The 23,324-nt window shown below is 49.1% G+C and overlaps 1 protein-coding gene across 1 annotated transcript in view; it reads left to right on the top strand.

Moving 5' to 3' along the window:
• The window catches only part of SLC18A2 (solute carrier family 18 member A2), a 36,807-nt gene that overhangs the window by 8,393 nt on the left and 5,090 nt on the right, over positions 1 to 23,324 (top strand). The window contains exons 4-15 of the mRNA XM_028121844.2: positions 2,518 to 2,576; positions 2,858 to 2,941; positions 3,233 to 3,325; positions 4,121 to 4,210; positions 4,350 to 4,393; positions 4,465 to 4,525; positions 7,005 to 7,100; positions 16,518 to 16,596; positions 16,771 to 16,822; positions 17,461 to 17,524; positions 19,234 to 19,353; positions 19,699 to 19,832. Of these exons, the coding sequence (XP_027977645.1) occupies positions 2,518 to 2,576; positions 2,858 to 2,941; positions 3,233 to 3,325; positions 4,121 to 4,210; positions 4,350 to 4,393; positions 4,465 to 4,525; positions 7,005 to 7,100; positions 16,518 to 16,596; positions 16,771 to 16,822; positions 17,461 to 17,524; positions 19,234 to 19,353; positions 19,699 to 19,832 (976 nt within the window). The remainder of the gene's footprint in view (positions 1 to 2,517; positions 2,577 to 2,857; positions 2,942 to 3,232; positions 3,326 to 4,120; positions 4,211 to 4,349; positions 4,394 to 4,464; positions 4,526 to 7,004; positions 7,101 to 16,517; positions 16,597 to 16,770; positions 16,823 to 17,460; positions 17,525 to 19,233; positions 19,354 to 19,698; positions 19,833 to 23,324) is intronic.

Genomic DNA, 23,324 nt, shown 5'->3' with positions numbered 1-23,324 from the left:
ATGACCTGAGCCGAAGGCAGACACCCAACGACTGAGCCACCCAGGCGCCCCGAGCCACTCTATCTTTGAACCTCCACGATCTCATCTAGCATGAGGGTTGGACTGGCCAACCTTTGCGTTTCCTTCCAGTTTGGCCACATGGTTATTCCCTAAGTGCTTATTAAAATCCCAAAGGGATTTAAAACAAACAGCCCATAGCTGCAGTGGTTCTAAAGCAAACACAGCACCTGGGCTTGGTAACAAGAATCCTGTGTGAGCATGTATCCCTCTGGGCACAGAGCGACCTGCTGCTAACCCAGAGACCATCTGTTCCACCCACGCGGCGTGACCCTGTGGTCCTGTATTGGGCATCCCCACCCATGTGTATGCCAGCAGGACCGGACACACCCCAGGCGCTCAAAATAGGCCTGTTATCCTGAATTTGGGACAAGTTACTTAAATTCTCTGGCCCTAAAATGGAGTCGTCTGAAAAATGAGGGTCCTGCCAGCTACCTCAAGGAGCTGCGGTGAGAATCACAAGGGACCCCCTTGCTAGTTTCCTACTTATGGTCTTGGGGAATGCCAGAGCCTTCTGGTAAGAAGAAGCTACTCGAGATGTGTCCTGCCAGGTGGCCCTGGCCAGTTATCAGGGCTGCAGACTGAGCATCGTTGCGCTGGTATTTCCACCAGCTTCGACAAGTACGTTGTTTTCCAAGGAGTGTGTTGAAAGGGGGTGAGAAGCCTCTGTCTATTCTAGGGCAGCTACAAGCATTGCCATATTCCATTCTTCCCCCAAGATGTGCAGGAGTTGCTGGGGAAAAATAAACTGCCTGTGAGTTCTCCTCTCTCAGCCTCCTGGAAGTTTCTTTATTCAGTATCTGGCAGTGCCGTGTAGGGCCTGGGGTTGCGAATGGGGTTCTTTTGCCTAAGTGAGGAAAGCGCGCAGAGCAGTTGGCTCCAGGCTAGCTGAGGTTAGAGACGCTGCCATTTGACGCCCATCGGAGCTGCTGTGTTGAACCCTGGCATCTTTCCTGGTTTGTCTGATTGGCTCCGAGCCCCGCCTGGTGAATTAATAAACTCATCTCCGGTCATAGTAGGGGAATTTTTGCATGGGACGGAGGGCTGTCTGGGAATCTGACATGATTTTGCGATGTTATGTGTATTTTTGCTAGTTTCTGGAGCACATGAAGCAGTTTTAAAAAAAGGGGGGGAGGGGGGGAGTATGACCAGGAACTTTTGGAAAGATTTTATTTAAAGCCACATATGTCCTTTGGCTTCCTGGGGAGGTGGTGAAGTTTGCAGGGAAAAGCCCTAGACTGGGCAGGATAGCCCTGAGTGAAATTAGCCCCAGGACCTTTGACAAGTCACTTTTTTGCACCTCTGTCTCCTCACCTGTGAGATGGGGAGGTGGTCATTTGTCCTTACCAAATCATCGAGCTGGTGGGCGTAAGGGCCTGGAGAATTGAATGCAACTTTAAATGAAGTTATTGTTATCATGATTTCTTTTAGGCAAGCCTGGACGAGAAGAGCCCTTCCAGGCTGAGTAACTGGGGACTCAGGACTCCTTGGTCCTCACTTGGTTCCTGTCCAGGAGCCAGTGGGTCTAGGGCTGGGAGGAAACAAAGCCTGGAGATGTTCTGGGCTGTTCTGCTAGAGGGCGGCCACTCAGCTGGCGTTGAACCCCCTCCGGGGCAGCAGGGCCCAGGAAGCTGCCTTCACTCTCCTGTCCCACTCATGTGGCAGGAGCCAAGTGGTCTGCTTACCTGCAGGCACAGAGAGGAAAGAAGAGAATGGGGGAGGAAACACTTTCTGAAGCCTCTGCTATGTCCCATAGTAGCAGTTGATCACCCACATCTCATTCTGTCGTCCCTCCCGTGCTGGCAGGTGGGTGGTGGCTTGCTCGGCTCCCATCGGAGGGCTGGATGTGATACCTGAAGACCAGGGTCTTCCCACTGCCCCTGTCCACCCGGGGCAGAGCCCTGTATGGACCGTGGTCTTTTCCGAGCAATCAGGACGTGGAATTTTTGCACAGAAAACGAGGCCGATTTTTCTAGGCTGGACCCATTGAGGTCAATATGGAGATAGACTTGAGTATTTTCTTGTATCCCCAGTGCCTCTCAAATGTGGTCCCATTGGCTCTGCTGCCAGTTGAATCACTTGATGACCTTTTACTGGAACCGTTGCTTGCCATTGTCCCTTTGGAGAAGCTCTAGCAAAGACAGTAATTAAAGAATTAAAAAAAAATAAAGATGGGAACCGGGGTTGTGTATTTTAGACATGCTCTGGATTGCTTGCCAATATTGTGTTAACATTTATTGCAGAGAAATTTCTGTTCAGAGTGGCAATCCTGAAATGTATTCACGTTCCAAGGTAGTCAAACACGAAAAGGTCACATAGGAAGCACCAACTATATGAATTTTTAGAAAAGTCGACCAAACACTTATCCACCTGATCCCAAAGCGTAGGCAGGAGAGACTCCATATAAAGCCTTAGAACAATACAGAGTCACCAGAGGGTCCCTGTGCTTTTCTTTTGCAGAATTGGCTATCCAATTCCAATGTTTGCGGGATTCTGCATCATGTTTGTGTCGACAATTAGTAAGTGTCTACTGTTTGCCTTCTGCGTGTGGGTCACGGGGTGGGCTCTGAGGACCCCACACCGGGAGTCGAAGCTGCAACTCCGGGGTGGGGGTGGGGGGTTGTGTATCGGCCACGGTTGCAGAAGGGGGTCCGTCAAGTGGTTCGTGGCACAAAAGCGCAGTGCAGTTAGTACGGAAATGGGCCATCGGGTTCAGGGCTGGCTTCACGGAGCTTGTGTGAGCGGCGCGGCCCCGGCGTCAGGCTGGGACTGATGGGCCGCCGGGCTGCTCCCTTGGCAGTGTTCGCCTTCTCCAGCAGCTACGCCTTCCTGCTCATCGCCAGGTCACTACAGGGCATCGGCTCATCCTGCTCGTCTGTAGCCGGTAGGTGTGCAAAACGCCCGGTAAGTCAGTGCGCCCGGGGCCAGCTGACCAGCCCCTTGCAGAATTAGCTGGAATAATGTAGGGAATCACGGTATTAGCAGTGGTGCTTGGGGAGGGGTGCTTAGGGAGGGTACTGCTTTTTCCTTGGCTTCTGCTTCGTCTTACATTTCTGTGCATCTGGCCGGTTTGGGAGATCACAGGTCTGGGCCCGAGAGGGAGGGCGAGTCACAGGGGATTTCTTTTGGTGCTCCCTGGAGAGCTTGGCTGTTGAGCATTCCTTCTCTTGTTTAGGGATGGGCATGCTGGCCAGCGTGTACGCGGATGACGAAGAGCGAGGCAACGCCATGGGCATCGCCCTGGGAGGCCTGGCCATGGGGGTGCTAGGTGGGCAAGGGCCACGTGGAGGCCGTCTGTGGGGAGGGGCCTGTGGGCTGTTGGAGGAGGGCTGCAGTGCTCCCTGAGTCCACTCCGAGTCTGTTCCCCTCTTATTCCCTACTTTCATGGAGCCTGTGTAAACTGGTGGGACCTTCCTGACCTGGGGGGATGTGGGCTCCCCTCTGCCTCCCCTTCCCAACCTGCTGGGTGACCTTGGGCAAAAAAACCAGAGACCTTCATGGGTCCAGATGTAAAATGAAGGCTGGAACAGGGTGGTCTGCCAAGCTCCTTTCTCTTGGGCATTCTCTGGGTTACCATCCACTTGTGGACCTTCCCACCTTGCTACCTTCCAAGTCTGCCTCTCCCCCCTGCCCTGGCTGACCTCCCTGGCCAGGTGACAGATACCTTCCCTGAGAAGGAGATTTGGGTTCTCTCCCTTTGTCGCATTCCTGGCCTTCACTCGGGAGCCCAAAGTTCTGCCCATGCTGGTTTATAAGGACCAAGGTCCTCACTGACCCACTTTCCTGCTCTCGTTAAACAGCACAGTTGTGTGGCCTGGGTCTGGATTCTCTCTGGTTTTTACTTTTGGGGTACCCTTGTATGCTCTTGCCCATGTCTTGGGTATAAAACTGCTTGGAGGAAGTTGCCAGGGCAACTTGACCTGAATAGAATGTAGGGTGGCCACCCCAAATAGTTTTTGGAACAAACTCAGGAAACAAATGGATGGTTCTTGTGGAGTGGCGGGGGCGGGGGGGGGCATCAGTCCCAGGGCCTGGCACCAGCCCCTCTTTCTCTTCCTTGCAGTGGGCCCCCCATTTGGGAGTGTGCTTTACGAGTTTGTGGGGAAGACAGCTCCGTTCCTGGTGCTGGCTGCCCTGGTGCTCTTGGATGGAGGTGAGTCCATGTGGGCACCTTGGCCTTGACCTCGGCGGCTGTGACCTGTGTCGGCAGGTGATCCATTTCACCAGGTGCTTGTGCCCACACCTCTTCTTCTTCTTCTTCTTTTTTTTTTCCTTCCCCCTCCCTCTCATAGCTATTCAGCTCTTTGTGCTCCAGCCGTCCAGGGTACAGCCAGAGGTAAGCCCCTGGGGAAGGAGGGTGCTGTGGTGGCCACATCAGCTTTTTTAACCCCTGTTTTTTGCTGACAGAGCCAGAAGGGGACGCCGCTAACCACATTGCTGAAGGACCCCTACATCCTCATCGCTGCAGGTGGAGCTCCCCTCAGTCTCCCTGATCCTTCTCCGCCAAAGCGTGGGGGGTGGCTGGCGAGAACCAGTGTCCGCTTTGCTGCTGGAATCTGTAGAGAGTCATGAGCGGCCAAGAGGTTATATATGCGTCACCAGGAATGTCTTTCTTCCATCATTAATCTCTGACCCTCAGCCAAGGTCCTTCCTTGGTTTTCACTTGGGGCAAAGAGGTCTGGGTCACGGAGATGCCCTGACCCAGAGGTTTGTTTGTGTCCGTGGCCATCACTGTTTGGCCTTGAACTCCCGGAAGGAGTCGGTGGCCTCACTGCAGGCCTTGTAGGTGGGCGGTCTGGTTCACCTGGGCATGCGTGAGTAAGGGCTGATGGCAGAGCCCCAGAGGACTGCTCCCTTCCCGTGGAGAGGTCACTCTGTGCAGCACCAGAGAGGCTGCCGGGAAACCCTGTCTACAGAAGGGCCCATCTTCGGGTTCTTGGCCTAGGTGGGCTCAGTGGAAGCCCTGGTTCTATGGTTTGTTCATTCATCCAAGAGAGTGTCCCGCCAAGACCATCTCAGGGATGCGGGCCTGGGGCTGCCTGACAGGGGACCGGCCTTATGCTGCCTGGGCCTGGACGCTGGTCACCAGTGACCATTGGGGTCCGGCCAGGAGAGGGCAGCCCTGAAGTGTGGCAGCAGGCGCAGTTAGGGTGAGATTTGTCCAAGCAGTGGTCCCGAACACGGCTAGGGCTGTGGGAGTCTGGCTGAACTTGGGTGCGTGCCCCGAGAGCATTCCCGTTTAGCCTTCCTATGCCCCAGGCTGGCTTTGTTGAAGCCTTCTGCTGCTGGATTTGGTCATGGGGGCACCTGTGTAACCCTGGTCTAGACCGTCCCCATCAGGCCAGCCGGTCCCAGTGTTGCAAACCCGGTGTGGTGACGTCCTTATGCAGGGGACCTCTCTATGCCCCCAGCATGATGCAGGGACTGTTCCGGTGCCCAGACGCCCGTGGAGCCCAGGCTGTCTCCGATGGAGTGAGGAGATGTGTGGTGAGAGCGGGCCTCCCTGCAGCTCAGCTACACCCACTGCCTCAGGCTTTCTTTGACCCTCACCGCCTCACCCTGACTCAGGGGGGAAAGAGCCACCCAGCACTGAGTATCAGGCTATCACAGCTCCAGGCAGCCTCGGCTGAGGGAGCTAGAGGCCAGGCAGTGTCTTCTTTGTTCTGGTGGGATTTTAACTTAACGAAGGTGACTGAGTGATGACCCAGAGAGGTCAGTGCTATTGAAAGGAGATTTTATTACCACACCACTCAGGGCCACCTGGGGACGGAGCAGGTTTCTTAGGCCAGAGGTTTGCATGAGAAAGGCAAGGCAGGGCTGGGGGAACAGCTTCCAGGGGCAGGCTTTGGAGCTGGGGGCCGACCCCGGGTGCCTGGCGCCTGGCCCTGGGTGGATTTAGGGCAGGGATGTTGGTTTGCTGTGTGAGAGTTGGACAAGGAGGGGTTCAGAGCATGGGCCCTGGGTCCCCGGGGAGACATAGCAACTGTATCAGTTTGGCCCTAACTGAACAGATGGCAAGTAGACCAACCCCGAATCTGGGCAGTAGGTAGGTGGGGGGAGCCAGTCATGTCCGCATCCTTTCTCTGTTCCACCTGTAACGTCACGAAGCATGAAAAAACCTTTCTTCATTATGTGAGCCCCTTAATCACCACAGCACAATGTTCTTTGAATCAGGATTCTGGCAAATTAGAGGTTCCTGGGGACAAGGCACAGGAAGCTCCCAGCACTGTGGGGCAAGGGTCCTGTGCGTCTTCTCCTCCAGTGGCTCTACCTTTACCAAGGGTTCTGGTTAACATGGTGGTAATGGATATTTGCAAAGATACGCTATTTGGATAGTTGATTAAAAAAAAAAAATCCCTCGACAGCCCATCTGTACCGAATGTACTGGATTTGGGGGCATCCCAGGGCATCTTTAGAAATGTCTGTGTTCATTGCACAGTAAAACTTAGGTGCAGGAGCCTCCAGTTGCTGGGGTCTGTGTGTGGTCTAGAAGGGGCCCACACTGGTGGGCGGCCTCAGGCAGGTAAGTTACTTTGTTAATAAATTGGAACTCCTTTGCCAGTAGGCTGGGATGGGTAATCAAATGGCCTCTAAGGCTCCCTCCAATTCCTTTATGACTCTGGGATTCTAGTTTGAAAAAACTGTTTCTTAATACTTTGTTTAAATTTAATACTTGATTTCAGTTATTAGTATTTCATTTTAATAGATTTAACTTAATATTTAATTATTATTTAATAAGAATAATGATGATGATGATAGTAATAATAAACCCAACTTCCCCAGTCTCCCCTTGACCTGTTGTCTATCTTTTCCTCACAAATAGAAGTTCTGGGCCTCCAAATGGATTGTTCTGGCTGTGGGCATGTGGGGTTTAACTGTCTTTGGAATCAGTAAGAGATGCTCAACACCCAAAATGGAAGCACACTAACCCTCTCCCTCCCTTGAAGGGTCCATCTGCTTTGCAAACATGGGGATTGCCATGCTGGAGCCAGCCCTACCCATCTGGATGATGGAGACCATGTGTTCCCGCAAGTGGCAGCTGGGTAAGGACTGGAGTGGGTGCTTCTGGTTCTAGAATTTTTGTCCTCAGGGCAAGTCCTATCATTGTAGCCCTGCCAAGCTGCAGGTACCAGGATGATAAAATGATGGTTTCTCTTTGACAATGGGGTCCGTGCTTAGGGTTGCAGTGAGCTTTGGGGTCTGTTTCAGCTCCAGTTTTTTTTTTTTTTTAATCATCCCTGATGGATACAGAATTAGCATAGAGGCATCAGACGTGGGCAGAAACGAGAGCACAAAAATACATTCAGTGTCTCCCCATGTTTCTGAATTAGACTAGTTATGTTAAATGTGTGTGGACAGCAATAAAATTTATGTGAAAGAGGCTAACAAGCAGGATTTAAGAGGATTAATTTTAGCATTTCTAATTTAGACAGTAATACATACTTTATTATTTAAAAAACAGACCCAGAGCAAGGAAATAAATCTTAAAATCTCATGTTCATCTTTTTCCTCCCAGCCCAGTCCTCCATGATACTCATTTTTAATAGTTTTGTGTCTTTTCCCAGATGGTTCTGCATTTATCACCATGTAGGAAATGCTTAAAAGCCCAACGCAAGTGGAATCTTCCCAATTGTATCACTGTGTGACCTCTTGTTTGTTCATGTTTCCAGGTCAGATGGGTAGATTTAATTTTGAAAATTAATTAAATTTTTACCAGTTACACATGTACTTAACGTTTAAGTTAAACATTACTAGCATTACTAGAATTATAATGAAAAAGCCAGTAGTCTTTGACCTATACCTCCCCATCTCCAACCCCCTTCCTCAGATTTGATAACCTTCAACGCTTTTGGTTGTTTTTTTCTGCTAAATTATGTCTCTAAATAATAAGTGTAACTGCTGTCTTTTTTTTTTTTTTAAGTTCTCCAATTTCTGACATTGTCTACTAGCTCCCTAATGTGGTAGATGGAGATTTAATGCCATTATTCTACCTGAAAACATCAAATAACCAACTCACCTGTTTTCTCAACTTCTGTTTTTCTAAAACAGTTATATTACGGTTGTTGGTTAGATTGGCATTCAGTATTGACATTATTGTGACTGTGTAAATATTGTTCAAAGAAGAGCTATATAGAGTTTTGTGATTATTTCTTTTTACAGACTTTTGTTTTTCCTGGAGTTAGTCATGGCCATGTCTTTCCATTTTCTTAGTTTTCAATGTAGCATTTATGGACATATACCCAAACTCTCTGGCAGAAGTTAAAGGCCCTCTAAATGTGGCCAAGTACATCAGCAAGCCTAATCTATTTGTGTTTTTGCTTCTTTGTGGACATTTGCCTCACATTACTCTGTCTTGCTCCAGTCTGGACTTACCACTAGGTCATCCTAGGACTTTCCTCTTCCAGTATCTGGGCATCTTTGCCTCTCTTCTGTTTCCTGTATCCTTCTCTATATTCCTTTCTCTCGGTTTACTCTAGCATTATGATAGAACACATCCTCTAGCTGCTTTCTGAGAGATGGTGCATGGCATGTAAATTTTCAGAGATCCTGCATATCAACAAACATCTTTATTCTCATGTTTGGTTGACTTAGTCTATTTGGGTATATGATTCTTGGTTGGAAATTATTTTTCTTCAGTTTTGAGGCCACTGCCCTATTGTGCTCTAGTGTCCAGGGTTGTTGTTGAGGAGGCTAGTGTCCTTCTCATTCCCCATCCCCTGTAAGTGCTGAAAGGATCTCTTCCTCTCTAGGTTATGAGCGTCCATGATGGTTTTTGCAGTGGGGTCTGTTTTCTTCTACTGGGCACTTGCTTGGTTAGCCTGTTCACTTGGGAAGCTCCTCCTTTTAGTTCTGGGAAACCATTTTGTATTATTTCCTTACTTAATCCTCTCCTCTACTCCATTTTCTTTCTTTTACTGTTACCCTTGTTGGTTTGATGTTGGACCCTCTGTGCTTTATCCTTTTAATTTCTTGTCTTGCTTTTTCTTATTTCCACTGATTTTTTTTTTTAAAGATTTTATTCATTTGAGAGAGAGAGAGAGCATGCACACACAAGCGGTGGGGAGAGGCAGAGGGAGAAGCAGACTCCCTGCTGAGCAGGGAGTCTGATGTGGGGCTTGATCCCAGAACCCAGAGATCACGACCTGAGCTGAAGGCAGAGGCTTAACCATCTGAGCCACCCAGGCACCCCTATAACTGATTTCTTCATCTTCATTTTCTAAACTGTCTATTAAATTTTTGTAATTGGTGTCTTCATATCTTAAATTTGAAGAGCCCTTTCATATTTACTCTAAGTGGTTTTTGGATGTGTGGAAAGGCTGTTGAAATAACAGCCTCTTACCATTTAGTAGGAAGACTTCCACTCCCTTCCTTTCTCAGCCTCTCGTGTTATCCCTGGTCTCCATGCTGCCTGGGCTCCCTGGGCCAGTTGAGCTTGTTTCTCTAAAGAAGCTGTTCTCCTGCCAGGGTGAGTGATTGAGAGCTGGCAGGGTCCAAGTGCTCCTCAAACAGCCTTTCAACCCTCTTTCCAGTTGACAGACTCAGCCTTACATTCACAGTACCTGGAGCCTTCAGTTCCTGAATAGACTGGGTTCTGAGGCACGAAAGCTGTTCCTTCTTGTTGGCTGCCCCATGTGCAGTGCAGGTGGAAGGTTCCAGTGTTTTCTGCTGTGTCTATCACTGCTTTCACTCTGCTGCTTCCTCCCTCTCACCGCGTTTTCTCCTTTCTCCTTTTGTTTGTTTTTGGGCATTAAGGGGAGGGTGTGGAGTTTTCTTTTGTTCCTTTATTAAACGGAATTTGGGATAGGAATAGAGAAAAACCTATAGATTCAGTGTGCCCAACATTCATTTTAACGATTGGGTATCGTTCTATTTTAAGGTTGTATCATAAATAAGGTTATACCATAAATTTTCCGCCGGTTCCTATTGTTGGACATTTGGGTTAATTCGTTTTTGCCATTTAGAAACCATACTTGTAGCAAGATATTCTTACATGTATTCCCGTTAGTGTTTGCAAGTATTTCTGTGTGCAAATTCCTGAAAGTTAGGTGGGCATTCGATAATTAGTAACATTGCACTAACACAAGTATTGTCTTCCCCAGTTGTGTATGTGAGAAGGTGGGGGGGGGTCTCGTTTTTATTTCTTTTTACAAATTCTTTACAGTTGAGCATTTTTACATATGTTTCTTAGTTATATCTATTTCCTCTACATGGATTTCTTATTAATATACTTTGCCCATTTTTTCTGGGGAGTTTTGTCCTTACTGATTTTAAATGTTCTTTGCATATTGATATTAATCCTTTATCAGATGTTTCGCAAATATTGCCTCTGTCTTGTACGTCTTTTGAGTTTATAAATGGATTCCCCGCCCCCCACACTCAGAACATTTAAGATGCCTCTAAGTCAGGGTTAGTGGTCTGCCCCTTCGTGTCCTTGTCATTTCAAGGTGAGACCTTTCCCGTGTGGAGATTATTTTTGTCATATGTATTTTCTCCTCATTTATGATTTGTTTTTTACATTAAAATCTTGGATTTACAAGGTCTTAATTTAGGTGCATGGCGTGTGAGAAGGATCTGGTGTTACTGTTTTCTGTATGACTAGCCAGTTACCCTGAGTGTCCACCCAATTTTTCCCAACTTTATCATACTTGAAATGACTGTGTGTCCTTGGGTCTGTTTCTGGGTTCTCTCTTCTGTTCTATTGGTCAGCAGGAATTTCTGTGTCAAGATCCTCCTATTTGATTACTGGAGCTTTAGAACACTGTTGAGTATCTGGACAGCTAGTCCCTGCACGCACACCTTTTTCTTTAAGAATTTATTGATTATCCTTCCTGGGGATTTATTTTCTTTTCATAGTTCTCTCAGCTTATAAATTGCCATCTTCGGATGGAGATTCTCAGTTCCAAGTGAAGCTGACATTTATAGTGCCCCCAGCCTTCCCGCAGGCAACTTTCTATTCCCTCTGCCATGGCATCTTGCTAGATGCTGCTTCCTGGTTCACACTTGTCCCTACCCCAGCCCTCATGGACGCTGCACTGATTGCTGTGTTCTTTCATCAAATAATCCTTCCTTAAAAAGGCCCAAATTGCTTGGGACAGGGCAGGATGAGGGGGTGCTGCTAATGGGTGTGGGTCTCTCTTTGGGGCGATAAAAGTAGTTTGGAAACGCATAGTGCTGATGGTTGCGCAACCCTGTGAATGGTACACTTGCAAAGGGGGCGTTTTAGGGTATGTAAATGATGTCACGAACAAAATCAAAACCACGCCCCAAACAGCAAGAGTCATTCAGCGACAGAGGAAGGCTTCTTGGAGCAAACCTAAGGCTAGTTCTTAGAAATTTAGCTCAGAACCTCCTGGCAAGGGAGATGCCAGAGGAAACCCAGAGACTCAAAGCTCCCAGGGAAGGCATACCACTTTGCAGAGGGAAGGACTTTTTCTAACTGGGAGTTTTATAAAAGATGAAGAGCCGCTCTTCCTGTCTTATTGCTGATGCTGGCTGTTAACCCCGTGGGCGCCATTTCTCCCCATGGTGGTTTGGGCCTCCAGGTGTTTCCAGGAGGCGGCACTTGGTGTGTGCACTGCGGGGTCCACGGAGCCTCTGTGTTCGCTTTGCGAGCGCTCTTGGGCTGAGGCCCTTCTCTGGTGTTTCTCATGTCCCCACCTGACTTCTTTCCTGACTGAATGCATCTTGGCCATGAGCAGGGCACCTCGGCTGCTCCATCATTTTCCTCTCCAGACGCAGTGAGGCTTTCTTTAAAGAAAGTCCTTGAAGTCCATCAGAGGCTGGAGCCTTCCGGGTTAGATAACAGGCTGCAGGCCACCTCGGTTTTATCAGGAGATCCTCTCGTTGGGCTTATCTCCTGGGCCAGATGGTCCGCGGGTTGCATCTTTCCACCCTGAGCTCACGCCCTTCCTGCCTCCGACATGGACTTGTGTTTCAAGAGAATCCCGTATCTGCACCTGTTCTGCCATGTCCTCCCCAGTGTGCACGGAGCACCTCTCCCAGAGCCCCTCAGGCCCCTTGGAGCCTTGGGGTGAGGAGGCCACCAGGGGGCGGGGGATGCGGTACAAGGACCGAGGGTGGAGGTGAGGACCCGCCAGGAGTCTCGGGAGGCCCGGGCAGCCTCCCCTCCCGGTGCAAGGTCATGTGTCAGCTCCCTCTCCAGTTCAGTGTCAAAAGGAAAGCCCTTCTGCCCCTCTGCTTCCCTCAGCATTTCTGGAAAAAGACTGTAAGCTGCGAAGTCAAAGCAAAACAATCTTACCAGGTGCCCAGGGGACGCATGACGGCTTTTGTTGAAAGCGGCGTTTTTGGCCATAATTTTTAGAGGAGGTAGATGGCGGCCTCAGGAATGGATCATCTGGAGCTCGGAAGAAGCCCATGGACGCATTCCCACCATCCCTCTGGGGCTGCGTGTCCAGCATCAGCTCCTTGGGGGCTTCGTGGTGGGTTGAGCCTTGCCCTCTTGTGCCCGTTGAGCCGGTGGTCAAAGCCGGGCTTTCCATGGAAGCACAGGGGTGGGCGGACGATCCCCGTGGATGAACTTTCTCATAGGTGCAGGGGCGAGTGAGGAGGTGCGGGCACCCCTGTGAGGAGAGCAGCGGCCCAGCAGAAGGGGAGGCTCCCACGTGTGGCCCCTGCACTGTGTGCAAGCCGGCCCGTCAACACGTTCCTCCTTGTTTCAGGAAGAGGCGGACAAAGACTTTTTTATCGCATTTGCAGGGGATACGGGTTTGGGGAGGGACAAAATTGCCCAGTTGGTGACAGATCCTAAAAGATCTCCCCTGGCACCAACCAAAGTCTGAAAAGGACAAGGAGGAATCCCTCTGGTGAGAAGGTAGAGTCCTGCCCTAGGGTGGAAGACGCCCCCCAGAGGCCAGCAGGGACGGGGTGGGGGTGCGGGTCGGTGCGCTGTGAGCCCCTCGAAGGTTGTGTGAGTGTTAGCGGCGGCTCCCCGGGTGTGGAACAGGCGTGACTGCCTCCAGAGCCCGGAGTGGCCCAGGGGCCAGATGGTGGAGCCAGCTCCACCATTCCCTTGGTCCTTCCCCAGGGGCTATGGTCACGTGTTGTGCACCCAGCATGGAGCTGGGCAGGGGCAGTTCTGGGCACCGTGTTTCAAGGTAGAGGAGTGACTTGAACTTGTACACGAGGGTGGCAGTGGATGCCCAGCCACTGGGAACGACCCTGGAGCCCTGGTGGTGGTTCGCTGGGGAAGCCCAACCGTGGGTGGGAGGCATTTTCTCTTGTGCTGGTGGCCTGGCTGGGGGAGGAGGTGGAAGGTTCCAGAATGCACACCAGGACCAGTGGGTGGAAGTGATGGCAAATTTTGGGCTTGGTGTTAGGACACCTGCACCTCACAGGAATTGTCCTTAAGGATCTGTCTGGAAGAGCAGTGCTCCCAGCCCGGGTCTTTCTGAGCAAAGCCAGGTGGTCTCTTGGGACACCAGGCAGGCTGCTGTGGGAGGCACACTGAGGTTTCTAGGTTTCTTTGAGTTCCTAGAACGGGTTCTGTCGGTTGTGTGGGGCGGTGGGGGCCCTGGCAATGCAGAGGATGCCGAAGCTGTGGCAGATCAGCTCTCAGGGGCTTGGAGGCTGAGGTCCGAAGCTGGAAGTCAAGAAAAGAGGATCCTGGCTCCAGACTACACTGTCGTCTCTCACCCACCGGAGGCAGGCTGCTGGACAAAGGGGGCCCTGCCTTCAAGGGACATTGGCGTCCCTCAATACTTTTGGTTCTGTGAAGTCAGTGTCCTTACACGGGTTTTTTTCTCTAAGTGATCAGCCGTGTTCTGAGCATCGCCTGTGTGCCACCTGGAGCTGGGCGGTGGGAACAGGTGTTGTGGTCCCCTCTGCCCGCTAGGAGATCACTGCAGTTTGGGGAAGGCCAGCCCGCCAGGGTGAAATGCCAGGAAGGAGCTCACAGGGAAGGACAGGGCAGGGGAATCAGACGGAGAGGACTAGTTGCCCTTGGAACCCCAAAGCCTTCCTATGAGGTGAGTGCTGGAGAAGCGGTCCACTGTTTCTTGGGCTCTGAGAGGTTACAGCGACCCACTGGAGCCTCCGCTAGTCTGTGTCTAGCTGAAATGAACATCTTGCTTCTTGCCTTACTTCCGGTGCTTTCTCCTGGAGAAGCATGAAACTGGAGTTTGCCACCTGAGAGTATTTGCCGTCTATGGAAAATCAGGTGCGTCTACATGCGGGTCCCACGGGTGAGCCTAGCACCCCATTCGTAAGTCAGGAAGCTGTAGCAGATCTGTGGCTTCCTCTGGAGCACGTTGCTGACCCTGCTTTGAGGCTTTGCTCCTAGAGTCAGGACTCACCAGGAAGCAGGGCTCCCGGCCGGGTTCTTTGCAACCCACATCCTTTGGCTCCAGGTTACGGCGGTGTTTTGTGGACCGGAATTCAGCCCATAGGTGGGGTTTGGTTGGCTGCCTCAGTGTCAGCCTGCGAGGGCTATATGTTTTTAAAAAATTAGTTGCCAACGTTTACAAATCCCAGAAGATTTCATGGAAGACCCTGAGTTCAGGCTTTTCTAGAAGAATTGGATCTTCCAATCTGTGACCTCAGTCCTCTAGAGCAGTAATCGTCTGGGAGGAAGCGCAGCTGCTTTCCTGGAGGGGGTCGAGGCCCTTCCCCTCCGTTTTCCTTTTGTTTCTTGGACGCTGAGGCCCAATGTTGGTGGCTCTTTATCATGACCCCTGTGCTGTTATTTGTCTCATACTTTGCTTCCTTCCTTCCTTTACCTCCTCCCCGAACCCCAGAGACACTCATCCTGAGACCAAGGCCTTCGTGATTTCCTGTGTCTCCAGACTAACTCGACTATGTTGTGGTCAAGGTTAGGCCTAATTACCGGCTGCTTTGGGGAGCATCTGGGTTCCCAGAGCCCTGCATCCGTACCTGTGTTAGTCCCTGACATAGACATGTTCCAGTTCAGGCGTCATCTGCTTCCTTCCTTTGAAGACGTGCTCATGGCGACTAGAGCCACGCTGTGGTCATTGTCTTCACTGTAGCACTGAGCCGGGCCCGTGTTATCAGGCACGTTTGCTGAATCCGATTACACCCAACAATCATTTGGCTGCCCCTATGACAAGTGTGACGGAAATGGTTTCCTGGAACATGAAAATGAGATTGCTCTTTATTATTATTTCCCAGATCACCAAGCCTAGGATGATTTGGTTTTGGATTTCACTCCTGAACCTAATCATTTTGAAGTCCCTCCTGTGCTAGAAGGCTCAGCCTCTCTGGAGGGTTTGATGGCTTGCATTCGTGCTTAGAGAGATGCAGGGAGAGGCTGCTCTATCCTTGAAGGGCCGAGATCACACTTGTCTGTCTGCACGCTGCTGAGCTGCAGGGACAGGAAAGGCCCCAGGCCCTGTGCATTTCCAGTGCCTACCTGCTGACCATCTAGTATATGGCATGTGTGTCTGGCTTGTACAGTCATGGGATTGAGGACAGAGCAATGTTCACCATGAGTGGGCAAGGCTTAGAATCAAATCTGGTATAACTGAGTCCAAGAAGAACATCAAAAGTATGACTAGTTTGAAAAGCCATCTTTTGAGAAGAGATTGTCTGTTGTCCTGATAACCGATGGGGACCACACGGAGCTGATGTGGACAAATCCCCAGCAGCCAGGCAGGTCACACTCGACGAGGACTTTCTGTTTAATGCAGAGATGACGTTTAAGGCGACCACCACCACCCGCACCTGGAAACTGGCACAGGCTTGGCCTGGGGACGACAGGTCTCTGGGAGAGCATGGAAACCTTGGACATGTCAATGACCGTCACGTGACTTGGCCACAGAAAAGGACCACATGGACATTTATTTTTTTTTAGACATGGAAAGATGTTCATAAAGCTAGTTGAAAGAAGCAGGATGTAGAACAGTAGTACAAACCCATATTTTGTTTTTTGTTTTTTCTTAAAATCCCATGGACACACATTTATCTGTGTGTGTATGAACTTGTGTGTATAAACTTATGGGAGGAGATCCCCATGCTCATTCTCTGAGTGATGGGGTTTGGGATGATTTTAACTTTTTTCTTGGTCCTTAATGTTCCCGTTTTTTTCCCCCAATGCCTGTGTCTTCCTCCTTGTGGTAAAGTAACAAAGGGGTGAGGCCGGAGCGGGCGGTGCTACTGCTCGGCGTGTGTGGGGTCGCAGTGGCCCCGCTCCTGTGGCGGGAGATGCCCAAGCCAGGCCGCGCGTGTAGCCACCCCCAGGCAAGATGGAGCTGTTGATAGAGGAATGGATTTCATTTCTGGAGTGTCTCAGCAGCTTTGTGAGGATGGATCAGGCCCGTTGAGGCCAGTCTGGATCTGTCAGCCGCCGGATATTAGCTGCTTGGGTGCTGGCCCCAGGGCTTCTCTCCTCGGTTCTAATCACCATCGTGGTGTCTGACAATTATTACTTTTTCTAACACTTGACTGATAATCAATACTGATAAGGTGTCCTTTTCATAAATTTACAGGCATTGCTTTCTTGCCAGCTAGCATCTCTTATCTCATTGGAACCAATATTTTTGGAATGCTCGCACACAAAATGGGGAGGTAAGATGAAATTCAAACAGCACTCTCTTAGAATAATGTATCTCTTTTAAGCAAATTCTACATGTTTCTGCCTTAGTTATTACAAGCAATTGTTTTAACTTCTATTGAAAAATTGGACTGGGGAAAAATCGGAGTGGTCATTTACTGAAGGTGCTTTTTTTGTTTTCTTGGTAGGTGGCTTTGTGCTCTTCTAGGAATGATAATTGTTGGAATCAGCATTTTATGTGTGAGTAAAAGATATTTGACAAGTGGTAATGGTGTGTAAATAAAACTTTGCTTTGGGCCAGGATCCCCAGGAAACCTTTTATAGCTGTTTAAAGTTTGTTGATTTTTGGTTTTATGACATCTTCCATTTTCCTCTGATTTTTTTTTTTATCATCTTAAACATTTTGGACAAGATTTTCCAAGGAATACATTTTCATTTTATGTCAGTTGGAGGTTAGGTAGTATATTTTGTTGCATAGTGTATATGTCACTATCCCCTCATCATCTTAAACATTACAGTGTCTTAAAACACTTTCAAACAACTAGCCTGAAACAACAGCAAGATGTTTTTCTAGAATAAAACACCTCTACCAACGGCCCGTATCTACCGCAAGTGAGGCCTTCTGGTTCTTGTCAGAAGCGGAGTGTGGTCCAGGCTCATCTCAACTGTGGCAGTCAGCGAGTTTTCCTTGGTGGTCGCAAAACCCATTTCAGCTTCAACTTTTAAAGACTTGGAGGTCCCGGTTCTTCCCAAACACCACCCTCTTCCTTCCTCCCATTTCCTTCAGAAGGAAACATGCACACCCAGGCCAGAGGTTTTCCCAGAAGATTTACAGTTGGATATGGTGATTCTCGTGTAATGTTTATTTCCTCTTACAGATTCCTTTTGCAAAAAACATTTATGGACTCATAGCTCCCAACTTTGGAGTTGGTTTTGCGATTGGTAAGTCCCATAACCTTATGCCCAAATTTGAAACTTTGTTTTCCCCACAACTAAGAAAGATCTCCTCTTTCTTAGTTGATTTGGGCAGACTGTAGTTCCTCAACCTAAAATTTCCGGAAGCTTGAGAGGAGGCTGTGGGCAGCCACGTTCAAGTACAGCCTGACCACTATCTATAGATAGATACCTGCTTCTGCGTACTAGTCCTTTATTTCCAGAAAACCAGTATTTTTAAAAGCCTGATATTTACAGAAGCAAACGGATACTCCGTTGCTGCCCTCGGGCAAACAAGAGAATCCCTTGCTCAGAGCCTGTTTGTTTGGGCTCAGGTCTGTGCACTGAGCTGCTCCTATGAACCAGGGCGGGCGGGGGGGTGGGGTGAGGTGTGGTACAGAAAAGGTGAACAGAGATATCGATCACCACCATGCTGCGGGACTTCTCACCGGCAAAGGGGACGAGTCTGTAATGGGAGGAATAGTCACATGTTAGGAACAATCTCGTGAACATGTTCTATAAATAGTATACATTTGTTTCTCATTTGTAATATACAGATGGCACCTAATAAAAGTAAATGCTAAATCTATCACAGGCTAAAGGCGAGAATTGAATCTTTGGTACTGTGGAAAGAGAGAAGGGAGCCTCTGCAGACTCCCCAGGCTGGGTTAGGTTTGTCCTCACACAGCACCTCATGGTGTCCATGACAACTGTGATTCGTATTTCAGCTCTTTGCGGCCCGTCCGCCCCTTCTGTCCATTTTGTTCACCCCATGGCCCCAGCACCCTCCACATGTTAGGGGATCAAGGAATACTCATTGAATGAAAGAAACTTCCCTCCTCTTCTTGCCGCTAGTCCTTGGTGGGGGTGAGGGAGCTAACTTTGGAGTACCCTGCTGGAGGGGTCCACGGATGATACAGTCTCCTTTCAGCCGATCATTATCTGCACCATTTTATGGATGGGGAAGCCAGTGTTTGGAGAGAGAAGAATGGCCGGGCTCACCCCGCCAGGGACTTGAACCTAGGACTCAGCACACATGCTCTTTATGCTTCCTGTCCCGGCCTGTTGAAGGAATAAGAGATTATAATACTGGCCTTGGGTGTGGTGTTTGTTTGAGCCCCAAATTAGAGCTCTTTCAGTCTCTTCCCTGAGCAGGGCCGGGTGACCTCTCAGACAACTTCATGTTCTGATTCCTTCCCATCTTCCCTGATACTTTCCAGCTTCTTCTTATGGTTTGCGTGTGAGGCTAAGGTGTGGCTGAGGCCAGGGGTGTGTGAGGTTTGTAGATGTGCCCCCTGGCTGAGGGCAAGGGGCCGGTGGGCCAGAAGAGAGTTAATCTGGAAAGCACCAGCTGGAAGCAAGTGAGGGGGCCACACAGCCAGTAGCCAGCACCCCACTGGATGTGAAGCCTGGTCTGTGAGTCACCAGAGGACTGGAGGCCCTCCCCTGGAAGATGGGCCCTTCAGACCGTAGAGGACAAGGTGAGGTAAGGTGGAGAACAGGCGAAGGTGGCCGGGGTTCCAGTCCTAGCCTCAGCCACCGGCAGTCTGTCCTCAGTGAAGTGTATGCCTTGGGCAGCCTGCCTTGAGACTCACAGGTGGTGATGACCACTGGGGAAGAGCTGGTGGGGTTGTGAGGTTAGGACACAGTCCCCAATATTCCCCACATTTTTGGGTTACATCCATTTTCCATAGACCATGTTCCCTGACTGTCCACAGGAATGGTGGATTCATCAATGATGCCCATCATGGGCTACCTGGTCGACCTGCGGCACGTGTCTGTCTACGGGAGCGTGTATGCCATTGCAGATGTGGCGTTCTGTATGGGATATGCCATAGGTAAGGACTCTGGCTTTTCAAAACAATGTTTTAGCTTAATGCATGATCATGCTGGTTGAAAATCATTTAAACTTTTTTTTTTAAAGATTTTATTTATTTGAGAGAGAGAGAATGAGAGATAGAGAACACGAGAGGGAGGAGGGTCAGAGGGAGAAGCAGACTCCCTGCTCAGCAGGGAGCCCGATGTGGGACTCGATCCCGGGACCCCAGGATCGTGGCCTGAGCCGAAGGCAGTCGCTTAACCAACTGAGCCACCCAGGCGCCCGAAAATTATTTAAACTTTTGTACCTTCCTATCTGTGAGACATCTGGAGAGAGGTCAGTCTAATTCTCTGTTTCCTGAAAGGTCCTTCTGCTGGTGGGGCTATCGCAAAGGCAATCGGATTTCCATGGCTCATGACCATTATTGGAATAATTGATATTCTTTTTGCTCCTCTCTGCTTTTTTCTTCGAAGTCCACCTGCCAAGGAAGAAAAAATGGTAAGAAAATTTGGGGCCGCAGTCAAGTGTTTCTTGATCATTTTAGCATGGTCTTCTGGATAGTTTCTTCATGGCTTAATTATAAAATATGTTTCTGTTCCTTTTGGACAGAATTCCCCAAACATAAATGGTCAAAGTTCCTTTTGAGTTTATACCACATGGGCCATATTTTTTTTTTTTTACTATATCAAGCATTTTGTTTGTAAATGTGAAGAATGAAATAACTTTTATACATATGTTAGCAGTCTGTATAGCTCTTGTCGACCAGACATGGGGTAGTTCAATGTGATTTTCTTCAGCTATTGAAAATCTTGGATATTATTTTTTTTTGCCTCCTGTGCCGAGTCCTAAGATTAGCCATTTTTGGTGCTGTTTGCTTTTCTCCTAAGCCTTACAGCTTTCAGTAATAGTGTTTTAGTCCTTACTGCAAAAGATTCTAGAGATGGTTTTGGTGTAGATAACAGAGCATTTTGGAAAACTATCATATATGTACCTCTGGGCCCACAGGGGCATGTCTAACCTTTAAATTCACAATTTTATAGCCAGAACCGTAACTAGATGAAAGATATAGAATTGAGTATAAGGTGTTCCTCTTCTGAACAGATTCACTTATTGATTCTAAACTTGAATTTTAAAATGCATTAGTCGTGTTAATCTGACAGCCTCCATACGTGGTGGTAGAGTTTTTAAAACCTCCCATGGTGACAGATTCTCGTCCAGCTGGAAGAAGAGTGGTTTAGATTAAGAATGAATGAGATAACCAAGGCAGGCAGAGACAGTATTTTTGTGATTATGAGGTTCGCTTGTGATGTTCTCTTGGGGGTACATCAGAAGTTCTTTCTGACGGTTGAACTGAAATGGGTCTTGATGCTTTGGCATTTCTTGAACTGCCCTTTTATGATTTTCCCCAAAGAGTGAGTTTAAAAACAGACACAGATTCTAAAGTTAGGCTATGTGCAGCATTTATTTGTTTGGAGCGTTCTTTGTATTCATGAATTCCTTCAGTATATTGAAAAAATATATTCAGCATTGGGCACTGGTCTTATGCCCTTTATTATACAGGATGTAAAGCAGTAATTTTGAATCACTCAGGCCCTGTCTGATGGAAAGAAGTGGAAAGTGTTGTGGAAATATCCCGATGGAAACCACCCCTGCTTCCGTCCTCTTGCTTAGATGCCGAACAACCGTAGTGCTTTATCTGACAGATCATCTGACCTGTCCCCCGGCCTGACCCCCACACAGTGCCTTGCCCAAATCAGGGTCAGAAAATTCTCAGTGCAACGACTAAAAACTGTCCTTCTGTTGCCACCATATCAATTTGATTAAGGCTGAAGGAAGGTTACTCCCAACCCTTTTTGACCAAAAAAAGACAAATCACCTACGAATGCTCCTGTCCCCCCAGGAGACTGTTCATGATTCTTGGGAGATCGTGAAGGGCTGGCATGGCCTTGGAGCCAAACTGTCCCATGGGGGAAATGACCGCATCTGCCTCACTGGCTTGCCGGGAGGATTCGGAGGAGAATCCCGCAGGGTGCTTAGCCCCGTGCTTAGCACACAGGAAATGTTCATTCAGCAAACGTGTTACTATTTCCAGTACCACCCTATACTTCTTTCTTGCTTTTACTGAATGCTCTGATTTACTGTCCGCCCAGAGGGTCCCTGCTATTGTCCCTTTGTCCTCTCTGTGAGGTGAGTGCTTCCTTTTGCTACTGAGACCCCAGGACTGCTGAATGGGTTTCCCTGGCCAAGCAGCAGACGTTAGTGGCTGTTGGGTTATCTGTGTGTCGGCAGCAGCGCGATGGCTTACCTGGGGCGTCGGAGGAAATGAGCGAGATGAGAGAGGTCCGAGGATGAGCTGGGGGATCAGCCTGCCCACCAGCTGCCACCGTGGGGTCCCCATGACGCCGGGCAGGAGGCAGGCCCCCGATGCCTCTTCTCTTCCCTCACGTGAATCCGTGCTTTAGTTCACGTGACAATGCCCGGGAAGTGAAAGAGATGATCTTGAGAGGCAAAGCAACGAGAATTGCAGGCTTCCAGAAAGCCACTTTCACTGTAAAATGTCAAAATCCTTAATGCATGCCTAGGAAGAGGAATCCTTAAAAACTTGAGAAAACGCGCATCTCGCTGCCCGTGATCGCTGCCCGTGATCGCAGGTATCACACTGGATTCCGTCTGCCCCGTGGAATGGTAGCCTTTGAGGGTGGCCGGCAGCGGCTCCCTACTCACGGAGCAGGAAGCAACCTAATGATGCGGGGGGCGAGGCCGGGACGGCAGTGTGCCACGGAGGGGACAGAAGTGATTACTGCCCACTTGAGAAAATCCAATACTGACCAGTGCTGGCGTTCAGGATGAGCAGTTACCAGATGCAGGGGGGGCAGGAGAGCCGGAAGAAGGCCTATAAACTATAGCAATTAATTCTTTCATTAGGCAGCGTTCTGATAACGAGGCATTTGGGCTTCCGCTGTTTTATATTGAAGGATCAAATGCTGTGTTCATGGGTCCGCAATCGCAGAATCATGGACTAGTTTGTGAGCACTTGAGTGCTTTTTCTATTTGGTGTACTTGATTTCCTTCTTTCTTCCTTTCCTCTCCCTCTCTCTTTCTCTCTTTCTTTCTCTCCTCCCTCCCTCCCTCCCACCCTCCCTTCCTTCCTTTCATCAGTACAGAGGGAGAAAAAAACCTGTTTGTTACTCAGGTCCCTTTGCAAGTATAAGAAATATCCGCTCTGCCATGTGATTTAGGTACATGACAATGACATGCAGCCCATGATTCTCAGAGTACCCAGTTGAGAATAGCTGTGTGCTGGTATGGATATTTTTTTCAGGTTGAAGAATTATTTTTGAAGATAGGGCACGTTTCTTACATCTTACTCTTGAAGTTTCTGGTTGTGGCCCAGAGGGGAAGGTCGGTGTTTGAGATCACAGCTTGTTTTCCTGGGTGACTCTTGGCTCTCTCATAGTTGTTTCCAGAGAGTCCTTCCGTCCTTCCTGCTACTGTTTCCTGAATGCAGGGGCCAGGCAAAGACCTGCATGTTACAATCTATTTATAGAAATGTGTCCTTTTGCAGGGCATTTACATAGTGGGTATGCACAACCATCACTAATTTTTTTTTTTTTTTTTTGATACAGTAAATAAAACTTTGCAGCATACAGGCCTGGTATCTCAAAATCTCCAAGCCTGGAGGGGCTTACGCTTCAATGCTTTTCCTGTCTGAGTATCCTGCTGTGTATTTAATTTATATACTTCATTTGGTCCAACAAGGCTTTTACCACTTTGGAGAGCCTCACTCTGCTCTGTGTCTGATAGGAAGCCAGGCGCTTGGTGGGGGTTCATTTCTCAGTAACTGGGCTCTGTTTGGGATTCAGATACCCTCGTCCTTCCTCTGTTGTCTTTGGTGGAGAGTCAGACACACCTTGTTCCCCAGCAGAGTGCTGGCTTAAATTACCTGGCGGCTCCATGAGCCGCGCTCGTGGCCCCTACACGCTTGACTTA

This window comes from Eumetopias jubatus, unplaced genomic scaffold, assembly GCF_037043125.1.
Source record: "Eumetopias jubatus isolate StellerSeaLion01/CBP00866 unplaced genomic scaffold, mEumJub1_p1.0 scaffold_17, whole genome shotgun sequence".
NCBI lineage: Eukaryota > Metazoa > Chordata > Mammalia > Carnivora > Otariidae > Eumetopias > Eumetopias jubatus.
This window is presented reverse-complemented; position numbering and strand designations above follow the sequence as displayed.